Consider the following 18683-nt stretch of genomic DNA (forward strand, 5'->3'; position numbering starts at 1 on the left):
TATTCGAAGTCCTTTTTAGACAGGTTGGCTGTAGATGGCTACGAGTTCTGGAAAGGAACAATTGACCTTAAATCGGTTTGGGGTACCAAAGATTGGCAGGTACAAGGCACTGAGGCTTTGCACCGTGCATGTCTCATCCCAAATCACATGTTGTTTTTAAATTCGACCATTTTCCAGACAACATGCTTTGGATTGGCTACTTCTAAAAAATTAAATACACCATCCATCCCAGATTTGAATGAATATACAGGTTGGGGTAATTTCACTGATTCCTCCATTCAAGGGTTGCAAACTCTTTTACACAATTCGTCCTTTAACATTTCCAGTTTGGATTCCAAAGGTTGGCTGGTATGGCAAAAGAGTGCTGATTCTTGCCAGCGCCGTTTTATGGGTTTGACTGAGGGATTCACTAAACTCAGGCCCAATCCGCGTTTTGAAGAAGACTATACTGTCACGACTTATTCTGTGGGGAAGCTGTGTCAGAATTGGTTGCAGCATTCAACTTTAGCTGCAGTTAAACTACATTTGTCTCAATTACATGATAATGTGGATTTAAACGATTTTATAAAAGGCCCTGCTAAAGGTAGATCTAAACGATTCCTGTATGCAATTTACAATGAAATTTGGAAAGTTAACCAGGTTGAGGCTGCTAAACGCCTAAGGGCTATTGATCAAGCTAATTTGGAAAAAGTGCTTGCAGTGGTTGATAACAGCATTAACACGCTTTCTTCCCGAATTTACACTTTAAATAATATTGTGTCTTCTGTTGTCGACATTGTGCATGATGAAGTGTCTGTGTTATATCATGGTCAAAATCAATTGCGTTCTGTGATGCAGTTTGCGTGGACACTACAGACTCTTAAGTCTGGTCGAGTGCCATGGACTTTTTTGAACGTATCATCATTATTTGCCCCGTTTAATTTGACTGAAAAACAGCGCATGTTGTCAATGAGAGATGCTACATTTTCTATGTTACATATTGAAAAATTAGAATCCCTGCCATTTTCGGTGGCTGAAGTGACTGCAGCAACATGGCTTATTCATGGTGTTATAACATTACCTTTTGCGTTGTATAAATTTACAAATTGTATGAAATATATAGCCATTGGACGATATGAACCATTAGGCAGCGCTTTCCTCCATGAAACATGGTCTTTACCATACACTTACAGATGCCTTAAGGAGGGGAATGAAGTGAATCTGAATGGTGAAGAATGTACACAGTCGCCTGACCTCTCACTTATTTGCAGACACATCCAGTTGCATGGTTCTTGTAATCAGGACAAACCTAATTTGGCCTGTGTTTTGAAAGGGACACCAGTTCCTGCAATAGTTCCCACGTTCACTTTGTTGTCCAACGGTAGTTATTTACTTTTAAATAACGAGTTTTGTTGTGGGTTAGAGCCTGGTATCGCATATGTGGTTACCGTGTCTGAAAGGGTCGTTTGCTGCAAGAATGTGTTGTATCCACCCACGCATGGGAATTCAGAAGTTTTAATTTGGCCAAGAATACCAACCTTGAGAGCTGAATTCAATGGTTTAGGCCGTATAAGAGCCCTTTTGTCTCAAAAACAGGTGGCCCTGAGCTCTGCCCGCGAAACTTATGTCCTTCACATAGCAAACACGCGCACAGAAGTACAAGCGCTTTTAAGTACTGATTTGCCGTTTCATTTTTGCGAGCTGGTTCATCAAATCTTTAATGCCTCCTCCACATCCAGCCTCGCTCATTTTTTTAAAATGGTTAGCAGTGGTCTCGTGACTACATTTGAAAAAGTATTTGGTATTATCCCTGCGTTCTTTCATTCTATATTCGCTAGTCTGTTTGGCGGATTTCCTGTTTTGCTGGCTTTGGCTGCAGGCGTTCTGGTGATATTTTATTTCATAAAACATGGATGCCCATCCTGTGCAAGGAAACGCACAGCACCTACTGATGCAGTTTCGCAACCGGATGCTTGATTATTATGGATCCCTGCCGCTTGCGACTCTAAGCACGGCTTTTGGATTATCTTTCAGATTTTCCTATTTCACCTGTGTCCAGCCTGTGTTTCATTGCCTGAGCTGTGATTTCGACTGGGCCATTGATTTGTGTCTCTGTTTACCGACTTCTCCTGACGTCGACTTTGATCAGCTGATGTCCCCCGTAGTGGCTCATGAGTTGGTCTGTTCTGGCGAAAGGGTTATGGCTGTGGCAGCGATGCATGGACTAATGGGACAGTGGGACATATTCGCAGCGGCGCATGACTTTCTGGCACAGAGCGTTCTCGAGAACCCACTGAGTTGTCCTCTGATGTTGCTAGAGGATTCGGTGCTGGAAGAGCACGTATGTTCCTTCCCATTGCTTAATTGGATGGCTGAACTGTTTTCGGATGATGACAGTGATTTCATGTTGGAAGCTGTTGCTACATATTTTGCATATTCATTCAACGAGGAATGACTCTGAATACTTCCATCATTATGGCACGTGACTTTTTAGAAATTCTGAATGGTGCCAGTTTCAATACGAACATTCGATTTTTTCATATGTTCTAGGCCTATTAATTATAGTTAGGCCTCAAGTTCGACTTTTTATATTTTGTGTGGCCACTATAGGCATGCATACATTTTTTTGTATTTTTTAAATTTTACATACATTACAATCATTTAGCTTGGCTCAATATCATTGAACTCTGCTTTCAAGTCTTGCCTCTCATAGAGTATTGGCTTATATATTTGTCTTTTGACCGTCCTCGGATCATTGGGGGGGTGTCATATGGTTATTACGTTTCCATAGATTGTGTTAAGTTAGCATGTGCTTGTTAAATGTTTAAACGCCATATTTTCTTTCTGCTTCGGTTTGCACACGGCACCTAATTGTTATTTCAGCTTTTAACCTAGACGAAAGATGTGATTTATTTCAGAATAATATATTATTGTACTGGTATCAGTCGTGCCTGGAACACTTGGTACAACTGTCTGCACACTGAGAACTGCACACTCTAACACAAGGTTACTGTAGGCCTGATCCTCGCACTACGTTAGTCATAACACAAATAATGTTTGTGCCAACTTTGGGCTTTACGTGAGTTCAAGATACAGTTACAGGGAATGAGAAAACACACTTGATGCTGGACATGCTGAGAGCTGGTAGCTGTTGATGTGATCTCCTCCTACTGAGAATTTGAGGTATGGGTTCGCCCAGCTAAAGCCCAGATGAGACCTTCTTAGATATAATATAATATGCTAATTAGGGTGCGCGAAATATAGGTGATACAGAATTCTATAGATTTTGTATCATAATATGTTATCACAATTTGCTTACTATGGATTAGTGACTATGCTGCTGACTCTGATTTTTATAATATGTATGTTGATATTATACAAGATACTGCGTTTGAGAATGTTGCATTGAAAAAATAAACATTTCAAACTTGCACGTGTTCTCATTGCCTCCCAGTTTCGGTTTGGAATGATAATATAACGAAAGAGTGTTCATGTGTTCCACGATACCTGAGGTATTCTAAGTTCATGTTCTGGATTGTCTAAGACATCGGGAAGTATTCACTGCAGATGAGATACTGTAGCTAGCCTGGTAAGGGGATTTCTGAAACATAGGTGAGTTGTGGGTCACCCTGACTCACCCAGGTTCTAGGTCTCTGAGCACAGTTCTGTGAGAGAACGGAAACCCTGCGACACTATCTTGTTCCTATGGGAAGAAATGCTGGAAGCCACTGTAGCCAGCATCCCCATGTTAACCAATGGAGCAAGATAGCCTTACAATAGTGAAAAACGAAAATGGCTGTAATTCACTACCAGAGCATGTCACCTGCACTAGTACATGCTCTATCTTTCACATACACATCACCCTGCCCAGGGGGGTACCTTGGGCCTTCCATAGGAGTGACTGATGTGCACAAAAAGGGAAGGGTTAGGCCTGGTCAGTGGGGACACTGACCAGGAGGACATGGCAGTTTCTAAACCGCCCATAGGCACTGCAGTGGCGGGCCTGAGACACAATTTTAGAGCTACTCCTGTGGGTGGCACAATCAGTGCTGCAGGCCCACTAGTAGCATTTGTCATCACCAGCCCTGGCACACCCAGTGCACTTTACTAGGGACTTCATGGTGACACAAATATGCCAAACATGTATATCCAATCAGAATAGCAATTTACATAGGGAGCACTTACACTCTGGCACTGATCAGCAGTGGCAGAGTGTCCAAAGCATCTAAACCAGCAAAAACGAAATCCAGCACAGCATCAAAAATACAGGAGGTAGAGGCAAAAGGTAGAGGCAAAAAGATAGGGGAAAACCACGCCAAAGATGCCAGGTCTTCAGAGTTTTTTAGTCACTACTGTTATGTTCGATCTATGCTAAACGTGTACACCCTTTTTCCCTCCCCATCTCTTCCATCAGCGTATCTTACATCTCATCTCTTTCCTCTGCAGCACCCTCTTTTCACTCTCTCCTGAATGCACTTCTTGCATCTCTTTCACTTCACCACCCCTCATACACACTTCTCACCCACTCACCTGTAAGCATTGCATTGTCTTTTACTTTCGCCTTGTCAATATTTTGACAGCTGTGGACCTCCTTCACACGCGTTTGCACAGAAACACAATAGCAACTGGAATATGTGACCATTACTTTCTGCATTCAGCAGAGAGGCCAGGGCATGGATGTCCATGTACTCTGAACACCATTTTGACTTACTGACAGGCACTGTGAGAACCTCGCCCTGCCTTCAGTCTCAACTCCAGAGTTCTAAATTGAGGTTCGTTATACACATCTGGAGGCGACTCAGTGCAAACGATGCGTTATTCAAAAGTAATACGCTACACCTAAAACAGTACAAAATCACAGGACCATAGAAACAGCTAGCACTCTTAGGGAATGCAAGATTAAGACAAATATAAGCATGAACTAAATCGCTGACATGAATTACCGTAACGTTTTTTACATTCATTGTTCAGAAATCAATACATTTTTTGCCACTGATGTGAAGGCCATGAGCATGGGGCCAATAGGACCTGTTTTAATGTCAATTTTAAATTATACAGAGACTGACACCTGGAGGCTACAGGTTCATTTAAAGCCATAATGTTACCCCACAACCCTTGTTCTCTTTATTTTGATTTCTTAAATATACCTTACAGCAATGGCGGAGTACATGTGTTACACACAGAATGTGTACATTATCAGTGTGGTGGTCCATTTCCAGAGACTGCAAAACTAAACAAAGTGCCAAAGACCCTTGAAAACCTTTTTTGAATTGAGTGAGTAAACAGGTGCTTGCTAGCAAACAGACAAAATGTCATAGTTGTATTCTGTCGTGTCTGTTGGTTTGCTTTATTGTTATGGTGTTGTGGTGTGGCTCTAGTAATGTTTTATTGCTTTCTTTTTGTGGTATTTATTTCTAGTAATGTATTGTCTTAATGTGCACAAGTGTTTAGTTGGTGTGTGTGATTGCTGTTATTGTGCTGTATTGTTGTATTTAGTGTTAGTGTTTATTTTGTTGTACTTTTGTGTTGTTATTTAAGCAGTAGTGTGTTTTGAGTACAAATTGTTAAAGTGTTGCTAATGTGCGGTTCTTCAGTTAGTATTGTGTTTTGATCTTATTGTTGTCATGTTTGTTGTTGTGTTGTTCTTTTATTGTGTTGCTGCTTGTGTTGTGTGTTGGTTTGAGTTATTGTTGGTTTTATGTTCTGTTGTATTGTTGTATGCAGTTGTGAATCAGTGTGTTGGCGTGTTGTGTAGTTTTGCTTTATGTGATGTCATGTGTAGTTATGTTATGTTGTTATTGTGACTGTGTGTTTCGCGTTGTTGTCTTGTGTTGTAGTGAGCTGTTATTTCTTTGTATGGTTTTTGTGATTTTTTTGCGTGGTGCGCTTGTGTTGTGTTGTTCTGTGCTATTTGTTTTCTGTCAATGTGTTAAATTGTGCTGTTGTAGTTCCATTATTGTGTTGTGCTCCTTATTCATGAGTGTAGTATTGTCGTGAAGCACTCTTTTTTGTGGTTGTGTTATTGCATTTATGTAGGCATTGTGCTGTTGGTGTTTTGTTATTCCATTGTGTTATGTGTTGTTGTTGTTGTATGTTGTTGTGTTGTTCTCTTATTTTAATAATGAGTTTGTGTAATTGTTGTGTTTTTTCATTGTTGTATCTCACCTGCAGTCCCATTGCTGTATTCGGTTGTAGTACAGTGTGAGGGTGATAGTAAGGTTTTATGGGTAGTAGAGCAGTGGTACAGCTAATTTTTCACTTGCTAATGAGGTGATAAAGGGTGTTAGTGTGGCGGTGTTGGGTGCAGCCATTGATGTGGATAATTGGAGGCTGTAATGTAGTTGTGAAAGATGGTATAACAAACTTTGGATGCAAAAATTAAACTTGGATCAGAACTCAGTCAATTCAGATTTAAGCAACATATGTAATATTTTACTTGAGGGTCAGATGCCACTAGGCCATTGGAAAAAGATTTTTATAGAACTCCATTGCACAATTATGGATACAGAAATAATAAGTACAAAAATGAATAATTGTATTGAACAGTCTCCCCTAAGGAACACCAAGTGAACTGAGGGAAGTAGTGGTACAACAGCTTTGTTACAAAATACATTTGAATCCAGTGACCCTGTATTTTGCACAATCATCAACTATTCTTATGCATACGTGAGCAGATGGAGAAGTGTGGGTCACTGGTTAGAGGAGGCAGACCCTGATTCAGAGGTCAGACCAGGGACCAGGGTTCAATTCCCGACGCGGCAGGGTCTTGAGCTCAAAAAATTTCCACAGACTGGATAATTCTCGCCTCGGTGCCTACTCGAATCATGGGTTCACACTCTGCAACTCTGGGCAATAGCTTGCTTAATCTCCACAACGGCCCACCGCAATGGGATGCCTGGTCTTCACCTTGGGGATGTCCAGTAGGGGTTATCTCGCAGGGAAAGCCAGGACGGTTCCCAAAGCAAGGGCTAAGAGACCTGTCAGTGATTTGGTGCTATATAAATCGAAATTAACATAACATGTGACTGGAATGGGTAGCTGGTGTGTCCTAAAAGTCCTGTTAGGCAGCTGTGGATCCAGATAGGTTTCTGTTTGAGACCTTAGTAAATGAAGCAATGTAGAACCAAAGTCCTAGAACTCAAAGAAATAGATTTCCCTGTGATCGAGGCGCTAGTTGAGGTCAGCAGATGTTAGTGAACCTTCTTTTAATGAATGACTTTGTGAATCTCTTGGAGCTTTAATGGGTACAGTTGGTGCTGATGATGGGCTCCAGATGACAAGGCTTCCAGGAGGTTGGCCTTCTTCTGGATGTTCATGCCCAACAGATTTTGCAGTGATGAAATATCTCTGAGAGAGAAAATGAGCCTGTCCTATTTTTAGATATCATGTATTTCTCAGTTGGATAAAGGTTCATCTTTTTTCTCTGATAGAATATATGAAATAATTAAGTAATATAACAGTGCTACCGCCCTTGTTTTTTGTTGATCTTCAAAGCTGGTACCGACAAAGAGAGTCCAGTTAGGTAGAGCCTCAGTGGAATTTCCACAAGTAGTGGAGCTCGTGCCAACATCCATCAAGGCCTGAAAATAGAAAGGCAGGAGGAATTATATCCTGAAAACCATGGGTTGGTGTGTCCAGTTGCTCTCGTCATCTAGCCGCTCACAGGATGAGAGGCAGGTACACCACAGCTTTAACCAAAACAGACCAGAGAAGCCACTGGACCTGCAGTTCCATTTGTGGATCTCCTTCGAAACCCAGGTACCAAGACCACCAAGACAAGAATTCAGACACAGGTCACCACAGCTCTCCTTGGATTTTTTGTTGCAAACTTTATAGCTATTTAGTTGAAACTTTCAGGACTGATGTCAGAAACTTTGTATTCAGAAATGAAGTGAATAGTAACAAAGGTATTTAACCATCCACTGACTAAAAAGTTAGTGTTACAAGTTATCTCCTGTTAACTTTTTTCCTAAGACTTGAGAGTTTCAGCTGATTATAAGTTTGCAACAATCGTCCTATTGATTGACACTAGGGTAGAAATGGCCATTTGTGCAAGAGTTGTTCACATGTACACAAAAGGCTCCCAGCTGATCGAGTGGCATAAAAAAACAACAGTTTATTAGATGGAAAAAAGGTTACACATTCTACATAGACATAACCCAAGCATGCATATGGACAGACACGTATAGGCATATGCTCCGACATTCAGCTAACAGTGCAATGGTTACTAATGTCTGACAACTGCCAGTGCCAGCCTACAGTCCTGTGAAAGTGGAACTGAAGCCCTGTGTTAACCGAAGCAACACTGGGAGAATAGGGGTTATCACTTCAAAAAGCTTGTGCTTGCTGTAAGCCCCAAACTCCATGCAAAAGATGTAAAGATGTCAAAACAATGGGGGATATTTACAAAGAAGTGATGGGGTGAGGCGTTAGCCATCATGGCTTAACGCCTTACTTTGCCACTTCAGAAATGCAAGGTTGCACCATATTTACAAGGATATGGTGCAGCCCTGCGTTTCCCGCTGAGCTGCCGCTACACTTCGCAGTGTAGCGCCAACGCAGGCACACTTGCACCAGAGTGAAAGGGTGTCTGTGTGCAGAGGAAGATTGTTTACGAACAGGAAGGTCAATTCAGATTTAAGCAACATATGTAATATTTTACTTGAGGGTCAGATGCCACTAGGCCATTGGAAATAGATTTTTATAGAACTCCATTGCACAATTATGGATACAGAAATAATAAGTACAAAAATGAATAATTGTATTGAACAGTCTCCCCTAAGGAACACCAAGTGAACTGAGGGAAGTAGTGGTACAACAGCTTTGTTACAAAATACATTTGAATCCAGTGACCCTGTATTTTGCACAATCATCAACTATTCTTATGCATACGTGAGCAGATGGAGAAGTGTGGGTCACTGGTTAGAGGAGGCAGACCCTGATTCAGAGGTCAGACCCGGGACCAGGGTTCAATTCCCGACGCGGCAGGGTCTTGAGCTCAAAAAATTTCCACAGACTGGATAATTCTCGCCTCGGTGCCTACTCGAATCATGGGTTCACACTCTGCAACTCTGGGCAATAGCTTGCTTAATCTCCACAACGGCCCACCGCAATGGGATGCCTGGTCTTCACCTTGGGGATGTCCAGTAGGGGTTATCTCGCAGGGAAAGCCAGGACGGTTCCCAAAGCAAGGGCTAAGAGACCTGTCAGTGATTTGGTGCTATATAAATCGAAATTAACATAACATAACATGTGACTGGAATGGGTAGCTGGTGTGTCCTAAAAGTCCTGTTAGGCAGCTGTGGATCCAGATAGGTTTCTGTTTGAGACCTTAGTAAATGAAGCAATGTAGAACCAAAGTCCTAGAACTCAAAGAAATAGATTTCCCTGTGATCGAGGCGCTAGTTGAGGTCAGCAGATGTTAGTGAACCTTCTTTTAATGAATGACTTTGTGAATCTCTTGGAGCTTTAATGGGTACAGTTGGTGCTGATGATGGGCTCCAGATGACAAGGCTTCCAGGAGGTTGGCCTTCTTCTGGATGTTCATGCCCAACAGATTTTGCAGTGATGAAATATCTCTGAGAGAGAAAATGAGCCTGTCCTATTTTTAGATATCATGTATTTCTCAGTTGGATAAAGGTTCATCTTTTTTCTCTGATAGAATATATGAAATAATTAAGTAATATAACAGTGCTACCGCCCTTGTTTTTTGTTGATCTTCAAAGCTGGTACCGACAAAGAGAGTCCAGTTAGGTAGAGCCTCAGTGGAATTTCCACAAGTAGTGGAGCTCGTGCCAACATCCATCAAGGCCTGAAAATAGAAAGGCAGGAGGAATTATATCCTGAAAACCATGGGTTGGTGTGTCCAGTTGCTCTCGTCATCTAGCCGCTCACAGGATGAGAGGCAGGTACACCACAGCTTTAACCAAAACAGACCAGAGAAGCCACTGGACCTGCAGTTCCATTTGTGGATCTCCTTCGAAACCCAGGTACCAAGACCACCAAGACAAGAATTCAGACACAGGTCACCACAGCTCTCCTTGGATTTTTTGTTGCAAACTTTATAGCTATTTAGTTGAAACTTTCAGGACTGATGTCAGAAACTTTGTATTCAGAAATGAAGTGAATAGTAACAAAGGTATTTAACCATCCACTGACTAAAAAGTTAGTGTTACAAGTTATCTCCTGTTAACTTTTTTCCTAAGACTTGAGAGTTTCAGCTGATTATAAGTTTGCAACAATCGTCCTATTGATTGACACTAGGGTAGAAATGGCCATTTGTGCAAGAGTTGTTCACATGTACACAAAAGGCTCCCAGCTGATCGAGTGGCATAAAAAAACAACAGTTTATTAGATGGAAAAAAGGTTACACATTCTACATAGACATAACCCAAGCATGCATATGGACAGACACGTATAGGCATATGCTCCGACATTCAGCTAACAGTGCAATGGTTACTAATGTCTGACAACTGCCAGTGCCAGCCTACAGTCCTGTGAAAGTGGAACTGAAGCCCTGTGTTAACCGAAGCAACACTGGGAGAATAGGGGTTATCACTTCAAAAAGCTTGTGCTTGCTGTAAGCCCCAAACTCCATGCAAAAGATGTAAAGATGTCAAAACAATGGGGGATATTTACAAAGAAGTGATGGGGTGAGGCGTTAGCCATCATGGCTTAACGCCTTACTTTGCCACTTCAGAAATGCAAGGTTGCACCATATTTACAAGGATATGGTGCAGCCCTGCGTTTCCCGCTGAGCTGCCGCTACACTTCGCAGTGTAGCGCCAACGCAGGCACACTTGCACCAGAGTGAAAGGGTGTCTGTGTGCAGAGGAAGATTGTTTACGAACAGGAAGGTCTCCCTTGCTGTGCATAACACATTTTGAAATTGCATTTTGTCACTTCTATGTGTGCTGCTTAATGCAGCACATATGGAAGTTACAAAATGTCATTTTTTAAAAGGATTGTCTTTGTGCACGAAGGGTCACCTTCCTGAACATATGCATCCCAAGGCATTTTGCTTTTACCATGTGTGCTGCACAAGGCAGCACACATGGAAAATGCAAAAACGAGGAGAAATAAAACATTTCTCCTTGTTTCACCAAGTTACAACCAGGTTTTCCCTGGTCTTAATTTTGGCGCTGCCTCCTATTTACGCTGCCCTTGGAAATAGGGGGCAGCGTCAAAATCAATGTATGTTGCGGTGGAACGCCCACCGCAACACCCACGGCCCACCCCTCTCACGCTAAGCATAGCATGAAATGGGGCCTTATTTACAAAGCAGCGTTAGGCCATGTTAAGGCAAAGCCCTTCCCGCCATGGAAAGATCACAAAAAGTGACATTCCCGTGGTCATAGGGTCTTTTACATATGCCCCAATGTATCCAAAAAACTAAAAGGGTCTGGGGCAGATGATTTCTTAGTGCAACACAAAAAGATGGTGGACAGAATGCTGAAAACTGTCAAACATTCACCTCCAGTCACAGATCTAGATTTAGTCCATCATTATTTTGCTCACCCTGCTGTTCCACTTTCGACACACCCATATGCAAATCAGCCTTGACCCTGCTCCCTATGGGTACAGTTCAGCCCGAACTGCCAAGCCAGGTCCTCCTTGGACTGGAAAACAAGCATCCTGGGACCAGTTTCGGAATATCACATACTCATCAGCCAGGCTAGCTTGAAACCTGTGGCATATCGAGCACGGGACCCATGTCTGGCCATACCCTTCCCACGTAGTGTGAAAATGATTTATTAGACCACCATATAGCGCACAGGGCAAGTTGACAGGTTTTAGTGGATTCAGGATCGACAGGATGAGTGAAAATATTGAAACAATCAATGCGTGGAGTGTGTGATGGTGACTTCTCTGCTATAGTCTAGACACCACTGATGGGTCCAGAAATAGAATAATGCCTTACCAGCTCTGCTTGGTCCTGTATCACTAGTAAGCATGAGTTCCTTGTGGAACAGTCCTCATGGCTTCTGCTCCAGGTCTTTGGATCGGTGTATTTTGAGAAGTAATAACAGTTTCCTCCATGTAGCTGCCATCCTTCAGAACACTGCAGGGACTCGGAGTCTGCCTGATGGAGACCTGGAAAGAATGTTAATGATGTGACTTTGACTTTTGGAAATACAAACAAAAAAATAAAGTAATGTAAATATAACAAACACTAGAATGGAAATGACTCAGTGGCCATATTGAAATATATACCCCATTACTGCTCACTAACACTGATTGTACATTGTGTTTCTATGCATTACAGATACGGGCTTTGAGTTTCACTTTCTGAGGCTGTGAGTATGAGACTCTCCATATGAAAAAGCTCTCTGTCCAAGTGAGATTGTGGGGCTTATTTATGAGAGCCCTGCGTCACTTTTGCACCATGTAATGAGGTTCCGTAATTCTGAATCAGTTTCATAAAGGTCGTCGTATCGTGACGATTTTGGTAACAGCGAACCGCAAATGACGAGTGCGGCAAGTACGAGTGTTTTCGTCATGTTCGATTGATGGATTCACTGTGATTCATAGATTTCGTTCCGAACCTTCGGGTTCCATTTTGTGTACGGCAGCCATTTTGTGGTTGCCCTCACATAGGCCGATGACTACGGCCGAGCGAGTCTTTGGGACACGTACACCTTTAGTTGACTTTTGGATGACCTGAGCGAACTGACTCATTGCCCGAAGCTAACCTTGTTGAGCCAGTTCCTTGTTCGGCAGCTGGTCAAGATAGAGATCAAAGAGCAGGACATTGCTGAGTTTATGGTACATGCACACACCCTTCTATCTTGCTTCTCATCTGTTTCTGTCCCTTCTTTTATGGCCTATTTATGGTTTAGGTTTGTGGTCTTTTATTATGGGTTCGTTCGGCCTGTCCGAGCAAGAATGTTGGGTTTTCCCGTGTAATTGATGGTGGGCCGGACAACTGAAAAGTGGGTTTGTCGTTATGCGATACCTTTTGCAATGTCACTTGTGATTGGATAGTTTGTAAATAATTGTTGTTTGTCAGGAATGTGATTTTCAGCATAAAAGACGATGTCTCGCAATACGAAAATTGCGCAGTCTCTGGAGAACCACCCGTGTCGTGCTTCGTAGACTTCTGTTCCTGGTTGCAGCCAATAAATTTGATCTTTGACGTCACCGAGAAGTATCCTGTGTCTCTGTATTCTAAGACAGGTGAACCCGAAGACATTGGGCGTGCCCCTGGCGCCGCTGGGTTCTAAAACCCGGTTCTTCAGTTGGCGCCCAAGTGGGGTGACTTCAGCAGTACCGGTCCAAGCCTGAAGATCGTGAGCAGCTTCGAGAGAAAATTCTGGAGGAAGGCCTACCACTTCATCGACCCCTGTATGTCGTCGTGGTCCAAAAGTCTTTGCTGCGAGGTTCCCCGCTTTCCGACGGCTACGAAGGACTGCTGCCCTGACTGTCGCCCTGTCTTGGACCCTTTGACGATTTGTAGAGCGAGACGATAGACGGGTCTTCTGGTGACGTGATTGATACCTCAGTTAAGTATGAGTGGAGCGTCTCCCAGTCCTTAGTTTTTGGGTATCCTTCGGGATCTTTGATTTGGTACTTGCAAGCGCCAAAGCCGAGGGACTCATGTATTTGCAAGACTATCGTACTCGATATTCCCTTGAAGTTTGAAGCTAGACTAGTGAGTGAAGATGCCTGGTCTTAGCAGACTTGGAAAGATATTTTGTTGTGGTTGTAATAGGGATTCCCGATTGGAGGATTTGTGTCCGATACCTCCGGTTGGAACTCCGACCTATGAGCTCTATTCGAAACATGGCGTGGACCCCATTACGTATAATGAAGTATGGATTAGATATACTAGGAAGGATGGTGTCCTAAAGTGGCCCCAATATGGTAATTATGACATGGAGATTTTAGATAATTTGGAAGTTAAACTCTTTAAGAAGAAAGCCCGGCCGGCGATGTTTGACTCTTTCCACCTTTGGCGAAAGGAAGCCAAACAGAGAGAAATTAAACTAGCGAAGAGAAATAAAAGAGAGAAGGGTATCTCGATAATGCAGGCTGCTATACAGTTTAAAGACAACGAAGAAGAACAAGCAAGTGAGCGGTTGCATCGGCAACGTAAAATGGCGATTGATAAATGTTATCCAGCTTTGTCACCTCTTCAGCAAGGTGCAACGAAGAATCTTGATCCCATTTGTTGAGTTCGCCACCTCCTTATGTGCAGAGTGCTACAGCACCTCCGCAAACTTTAGTTGCGCAACCTCCGGTTGCTTTGCCTCCTGTTATTGTACAGCCGCCAGCTCCTCTTAAATTGGCTCCTATTCCTCTGGTGCAGCCTTCTCAAGGGCCGCCGACTTTGCTACCTGCTCCGCCTCCAATTCCTACGACTTTGTCTCCTGTATTGTCTACTTCTTCTGATACTCCTTCTGATACTACTTCTACGTATACTTTGTCTCAGCCTATTTTTCCTCCTATTCTTATGTCAGCTTCTCCTTCTGTTCGACAGCGAATGACTGATACTGTTACTGGTCTTTTGTCCCCTTTCTTTGGGTCATTGAATATTACCCCTGTTTCAGCGCATAAACAGTTGCGTAGCCACATGCCTTGTCCCGAAGAGCGGGCAGTATTGGATCATTTAGCGCGTAAATGGGTTACTAATTCTTTAAGATATACTTTAGAGTCTGTTATGGATGTCTTCCGTCAATGGGAAGCACAGAAGCAGAGGTATGTTTTTGACATGATGTGTACTTTCCTTCGTGAAGAATGGGAAGATGGTGATTTGGGACAGACTTCGTCTGAGTTGTTCCGTGTACAGTCTGAGTTTGCGAAGGGAACTATAGTTGGTCTCAATGTTGAAAGAGCAGTTGCGACATTGTTATCGTTTAGGAGCGAATCTCCTCCTTAGCCGTTGTTTGAGCCTGATCCTTCTGTTGGGAGAAAAGCGCGACAATATCCAATGAGAGATGTTCCTCCGGTGTGGAAAGAAGCAGTTCAGGCCAATGCTCAGGCTGGTATTGCAGCTGTGGATGCTCATTTTCAGCGTGTTTGGGTACATGTTCCATGGAAGCGAGCTGAAGTTTTGGCTCTTAAGCAGACTTTGCCTGATCCTCGTAAAAATCCTGCAGGGTACTATAAGGAATTATCACAGACTGCAGACTCATGTGTTATGAATCTAGCCGATATAGACATGTTGTTTGGAAATGTGGTTCCACAGCCCTTTTGGGGAATGATTCGTCGTGCGGATCATGCGCAAGAGTTAGGTGATACATGGGATAATATTAGTGCCGCCGATGGTCGACAAGGTGGTGGTGTTAAACCTGAGCCTTTAGTTGCAGAACTTCCTGGTAGGATCATTACTTACATGAAGACTTTGATGCCTGCTAGGCGAGTAAACTGGGACAGATTGTCTGCATGTAAGCAGAAGAAAGACGAAAGTGTGTCTGATTTCTTCACTAGGTTTGAAGAGACGTTTATCGACCATAGTGGTTAGGACATGAGTACGGAAGGTGGTCAACGGTTGTTTGTTGATAAGTTTGTGCATAACTTGCTACCCGAGTTGTGTACTAAGTTGAAGGATTAAGAGAGTTCTTGGGCTGTTTCTTCGTCGGCGCAGATATTGGCTACTGCTATGAGAATAGGGATAAGGATGAGAAAGATAAAGCAGATAAGAATACTAAAGAGTTGAAGACTAAGGTTCTTTCGCAGCAAGCGTATCCGCCTCGTAATAATTAGCGCGATTATCAGCAACCTCAGCAGTTTCCGAGAAACTCACAAAGGTTCGAGTCTTCTCAACCGCGTTTTCCTGTAGGCCCTAATCAGTGTGCGTATTGTAAAGAAGAGGGTCATTTCAAGAATAGTTGTCCGGTTCTGTTACAGCGCACGAATGGTGCTTCTGGTGTGAGAGGTCGAGGTGTTCAGCAAGCTCCTAGAGGTAGGGGACGTGGTGTGTTCCCCCAGAATGCACGTTCTTTTCCTCCACAGAATTCGATGAATAGTTTTGATCAGCAGAATGGTGCGTCTAGTAGGACGACTCAGTACTATGCTGATGACTACTATGTCGAAGGTGAGAATATGGACGGTAATGATTGTTAGGACAGCCATATCAAAGAGAGGGAGTTGTTTCAGTTCCAGTAGATCAGAGTGAACCTTATGTTGAAGTGATTACATCAGGTGTGTCAGAGCCTTTTCTGTTGGATACTGGTGCTGCGAAGAGTTCTATTATGCACTCTAAACTCCCTGGTGCACCTTTGTCTGGCTTGACGAATATTTCAGTAGGTTTTTCTGGCGCCCCAGTTAGTAATCCGATTTCTAGTCCTATGTCTCTTTCTGTTGGACCTTGTGAATTTGAAGCACCCCTTATTCTGACGACAGGTTGTGGTGAGAATTTGTTGGGATTAGATTTGTTGAAAAGATTGTATGTAACGCTACATTGTTCTCCTTCAGGAGTACAGCTTACATTGGGTAAGAGAGTGATCTCTCCAATGTATTTATCTAAAGATTGACTTCCAGCAGAATTGTCTTCTCTTCCTGATACTCTTTGGGCTACTGGTCCTAATGATGTGGGTCTTTTGGAGATTCTACCATATGTTGTGGCGCTGAAAGCGAATGCTAGATTGCCACGTATTCCCCAATATCAGATTTCCAGTGATGGTGAAAGAACGCTTTTAGCGATCATCTATGATCTGATTGAGAAAGGTGTGATTGAAGAAACGAGAGGTAATGTGTGCAATAGTCCGGTTTTGCCTGTTCTGAAACATACTGATTCTTCACAACCGCCTGTATACAGGTTTGTGATCGATCTTCGCGAGGTGAATAAGATTGTAGTTCCGCAATTTCCTGTTGTCCCGGATATCACTGCTTTACTGACTATGATTCCAGCTTCAGCTACCTGGTTTCGGGTGATTTATTTGAAGAATGATTTCTTCAGCATCCCGATTGCCGAGGAGAGTAGAGATATTTTTGGCTTCTCTTTAGGAGGCCGAAGTTTCCGGTTCAAACGCGCTCCTCAGGGCTATTGTGAGAGTCCATCCATCTATGGTCAGGCTTGGAAAACACAGCTTGATACGATTGTCTTACCTGATGGTGCTGCCCTTATTCAGTACGTCGACGATTTGTTAGTTGCTGCTGATAATGAAGAGATCTGTAAAAAAGCTACTTTGTTGTTGTTGCGACGTTTTTCTGACTTCCATCATAAAGTGTCTCTTTCGAAGTTGCAGTATTGTCGACAAGAAGTGTCCTACTAAGGTCATCTCTTATCCAAGGAGGGAAGAAGATTGACCCCAGAACGAATTCAAGCGATTGCGAAAATGAGTGTGCCAACTACACAGAGAGAAGTGCGTGCTTTCCTGGGTATTACGTCGTATTGTAGACAGTGGATTCCAAATTTTTCGCTTCTTGCGAAACCTTTGTTAGCTCTTACTGTTAAGGATACTCCGAATCCTATTCCTTGGACTGACGAATGCCAGAAGAGTTTTTCTGAATTGCGAAATGCGTTGTGTTCGGCTCCTGTGTTGGGTACTCCCGTCTACAGTAAGCCTTTTACACTCTATGTCCACGAGAGAGAGGGATGTGCATTGTCAGTCTTGACACAGCAGTTCGGCGATAAGCAACGTCCATGTGCGTATTTCTCGTCTACTTTGGATCCGGTAGCTAGAGCGTTGCCGAGTTGTTTGAGAGCTACAGCAGCAGCGGCTGTCTCTATTCGACAGTCTGCTGGTTTGGTGATGGATAATACTTTGATTGTAATGGTTCCGCATGCAGTGGATACCTTGTTGAACAGGACAAAGACACAGCACTTAACTAGTGCTCGATTGTCAGGTTACGAGTTGACACTCTTAGCGAGTCATGTGCACATAAAGAGATGCAATACGTTGAATCCAGCTACGTTGTTGTCGATTTCTGTAGAGACAGATGTTTCTGAACAGCATGATTGCTTTCTTAGGACAGAGGAGGAAACGAAAGGGAGAATAGACCTTAGGGATACTCCTCTTGCAAAGTGTGATGGTACCTTATGGTTAGATGGTTCGTGCTTTAAGCTTCCGAATGGTGCTACGACTGTGGCATATGCTGTTACGACTTTGCATACGATTGTTGAAGCTGCACGTATCCCAAATAATTCAGCTCAGGCAGCAGAGTTGATTGCATTGACAAGAGCGTGTGTGTTGTCGAAAGGGAAATGAGTGACTGTGTACACTGACAGCGAGTATGCGTTTGGTGTGGCTCATAGTTTTGGTCGCTTGTGGAAGGAGCGTGGGTTCCTCACGTCTCATAGAACGAAGATTCAGCATGGTCAGTTGGTGAATGAACTTCTTGAGTCACTTACTTTGCCGTTGCAAGTTGCGATTGTGAAATGTAGTGCACATAAGAAGGTTACCGATGACGTGGGTCGTGGTAATGCGTTTGCGGATGAAGTTGCGAAAGAAACGGCGAGAGATGTGATGAGTCGAATATATGTTGCGGGTCCGGCGAGATGGGTTCCGGATAGAAGTATGTGTGAAGAACCGATAGAGAGCGTGAGGTCAATTCAGGATGAAGCTACAGAGAAAGAGTTGAGCGTATGGAGAGAGAGTATGGGTAAATTGGATTCGAATGGTTGTTGGATTGAGTTGTCAGAGCATCAGCGATGGTTGTTACACAATGCGTACGTGCTTGCAGTGGTTACGATGGCACATGGAATGGCTCATATCAGTGCGAAAGGGATTTGTAAGTTGTTGGCTCCAGTATGGCAAAAT

The 18683-nt window shown here is 43.2% G+C and overlaps 1 protein-coding gene across 1 annotated transcript in view; it reads right to left on the minus strand.

Annotated features, from left to right (window-relative positions):
• LOC147700929 (killer cell lectin-like receptor subfamily B member 1B allele C) overlaps nucleotides 1–18683 on the minus strand; it is a 107232-nt gene that overhangs the window by 28516 nt on the left and 60033 nt on the right. Inside the window, exon 3 of the mRNA XM_086928546.1 lies at nucleotides 11900–12072. Within this exon, the coding sequence (XP_086784672.1) occupies nucleotides 11900–12072 (173 nt within the window). The remainder of the gene's footprint in view (nucleotides 1–11899; nucleotides 12073–18683) is intronic.

Source organism: Lissotriton vulgaris, chromosome 7 (genome assembly GCF_964263255.1).
Source record: "Lissotriton vulgaris chromosome 7, aLisVul1.2, whole genome shotgun sequence".
NCBI classification, from domain to species: Eukaryota; Metazoa; Chordata; class Amphibia; order Caudata; family Salamandridae; genus Lissotriton; species Lissotriton vulgaris.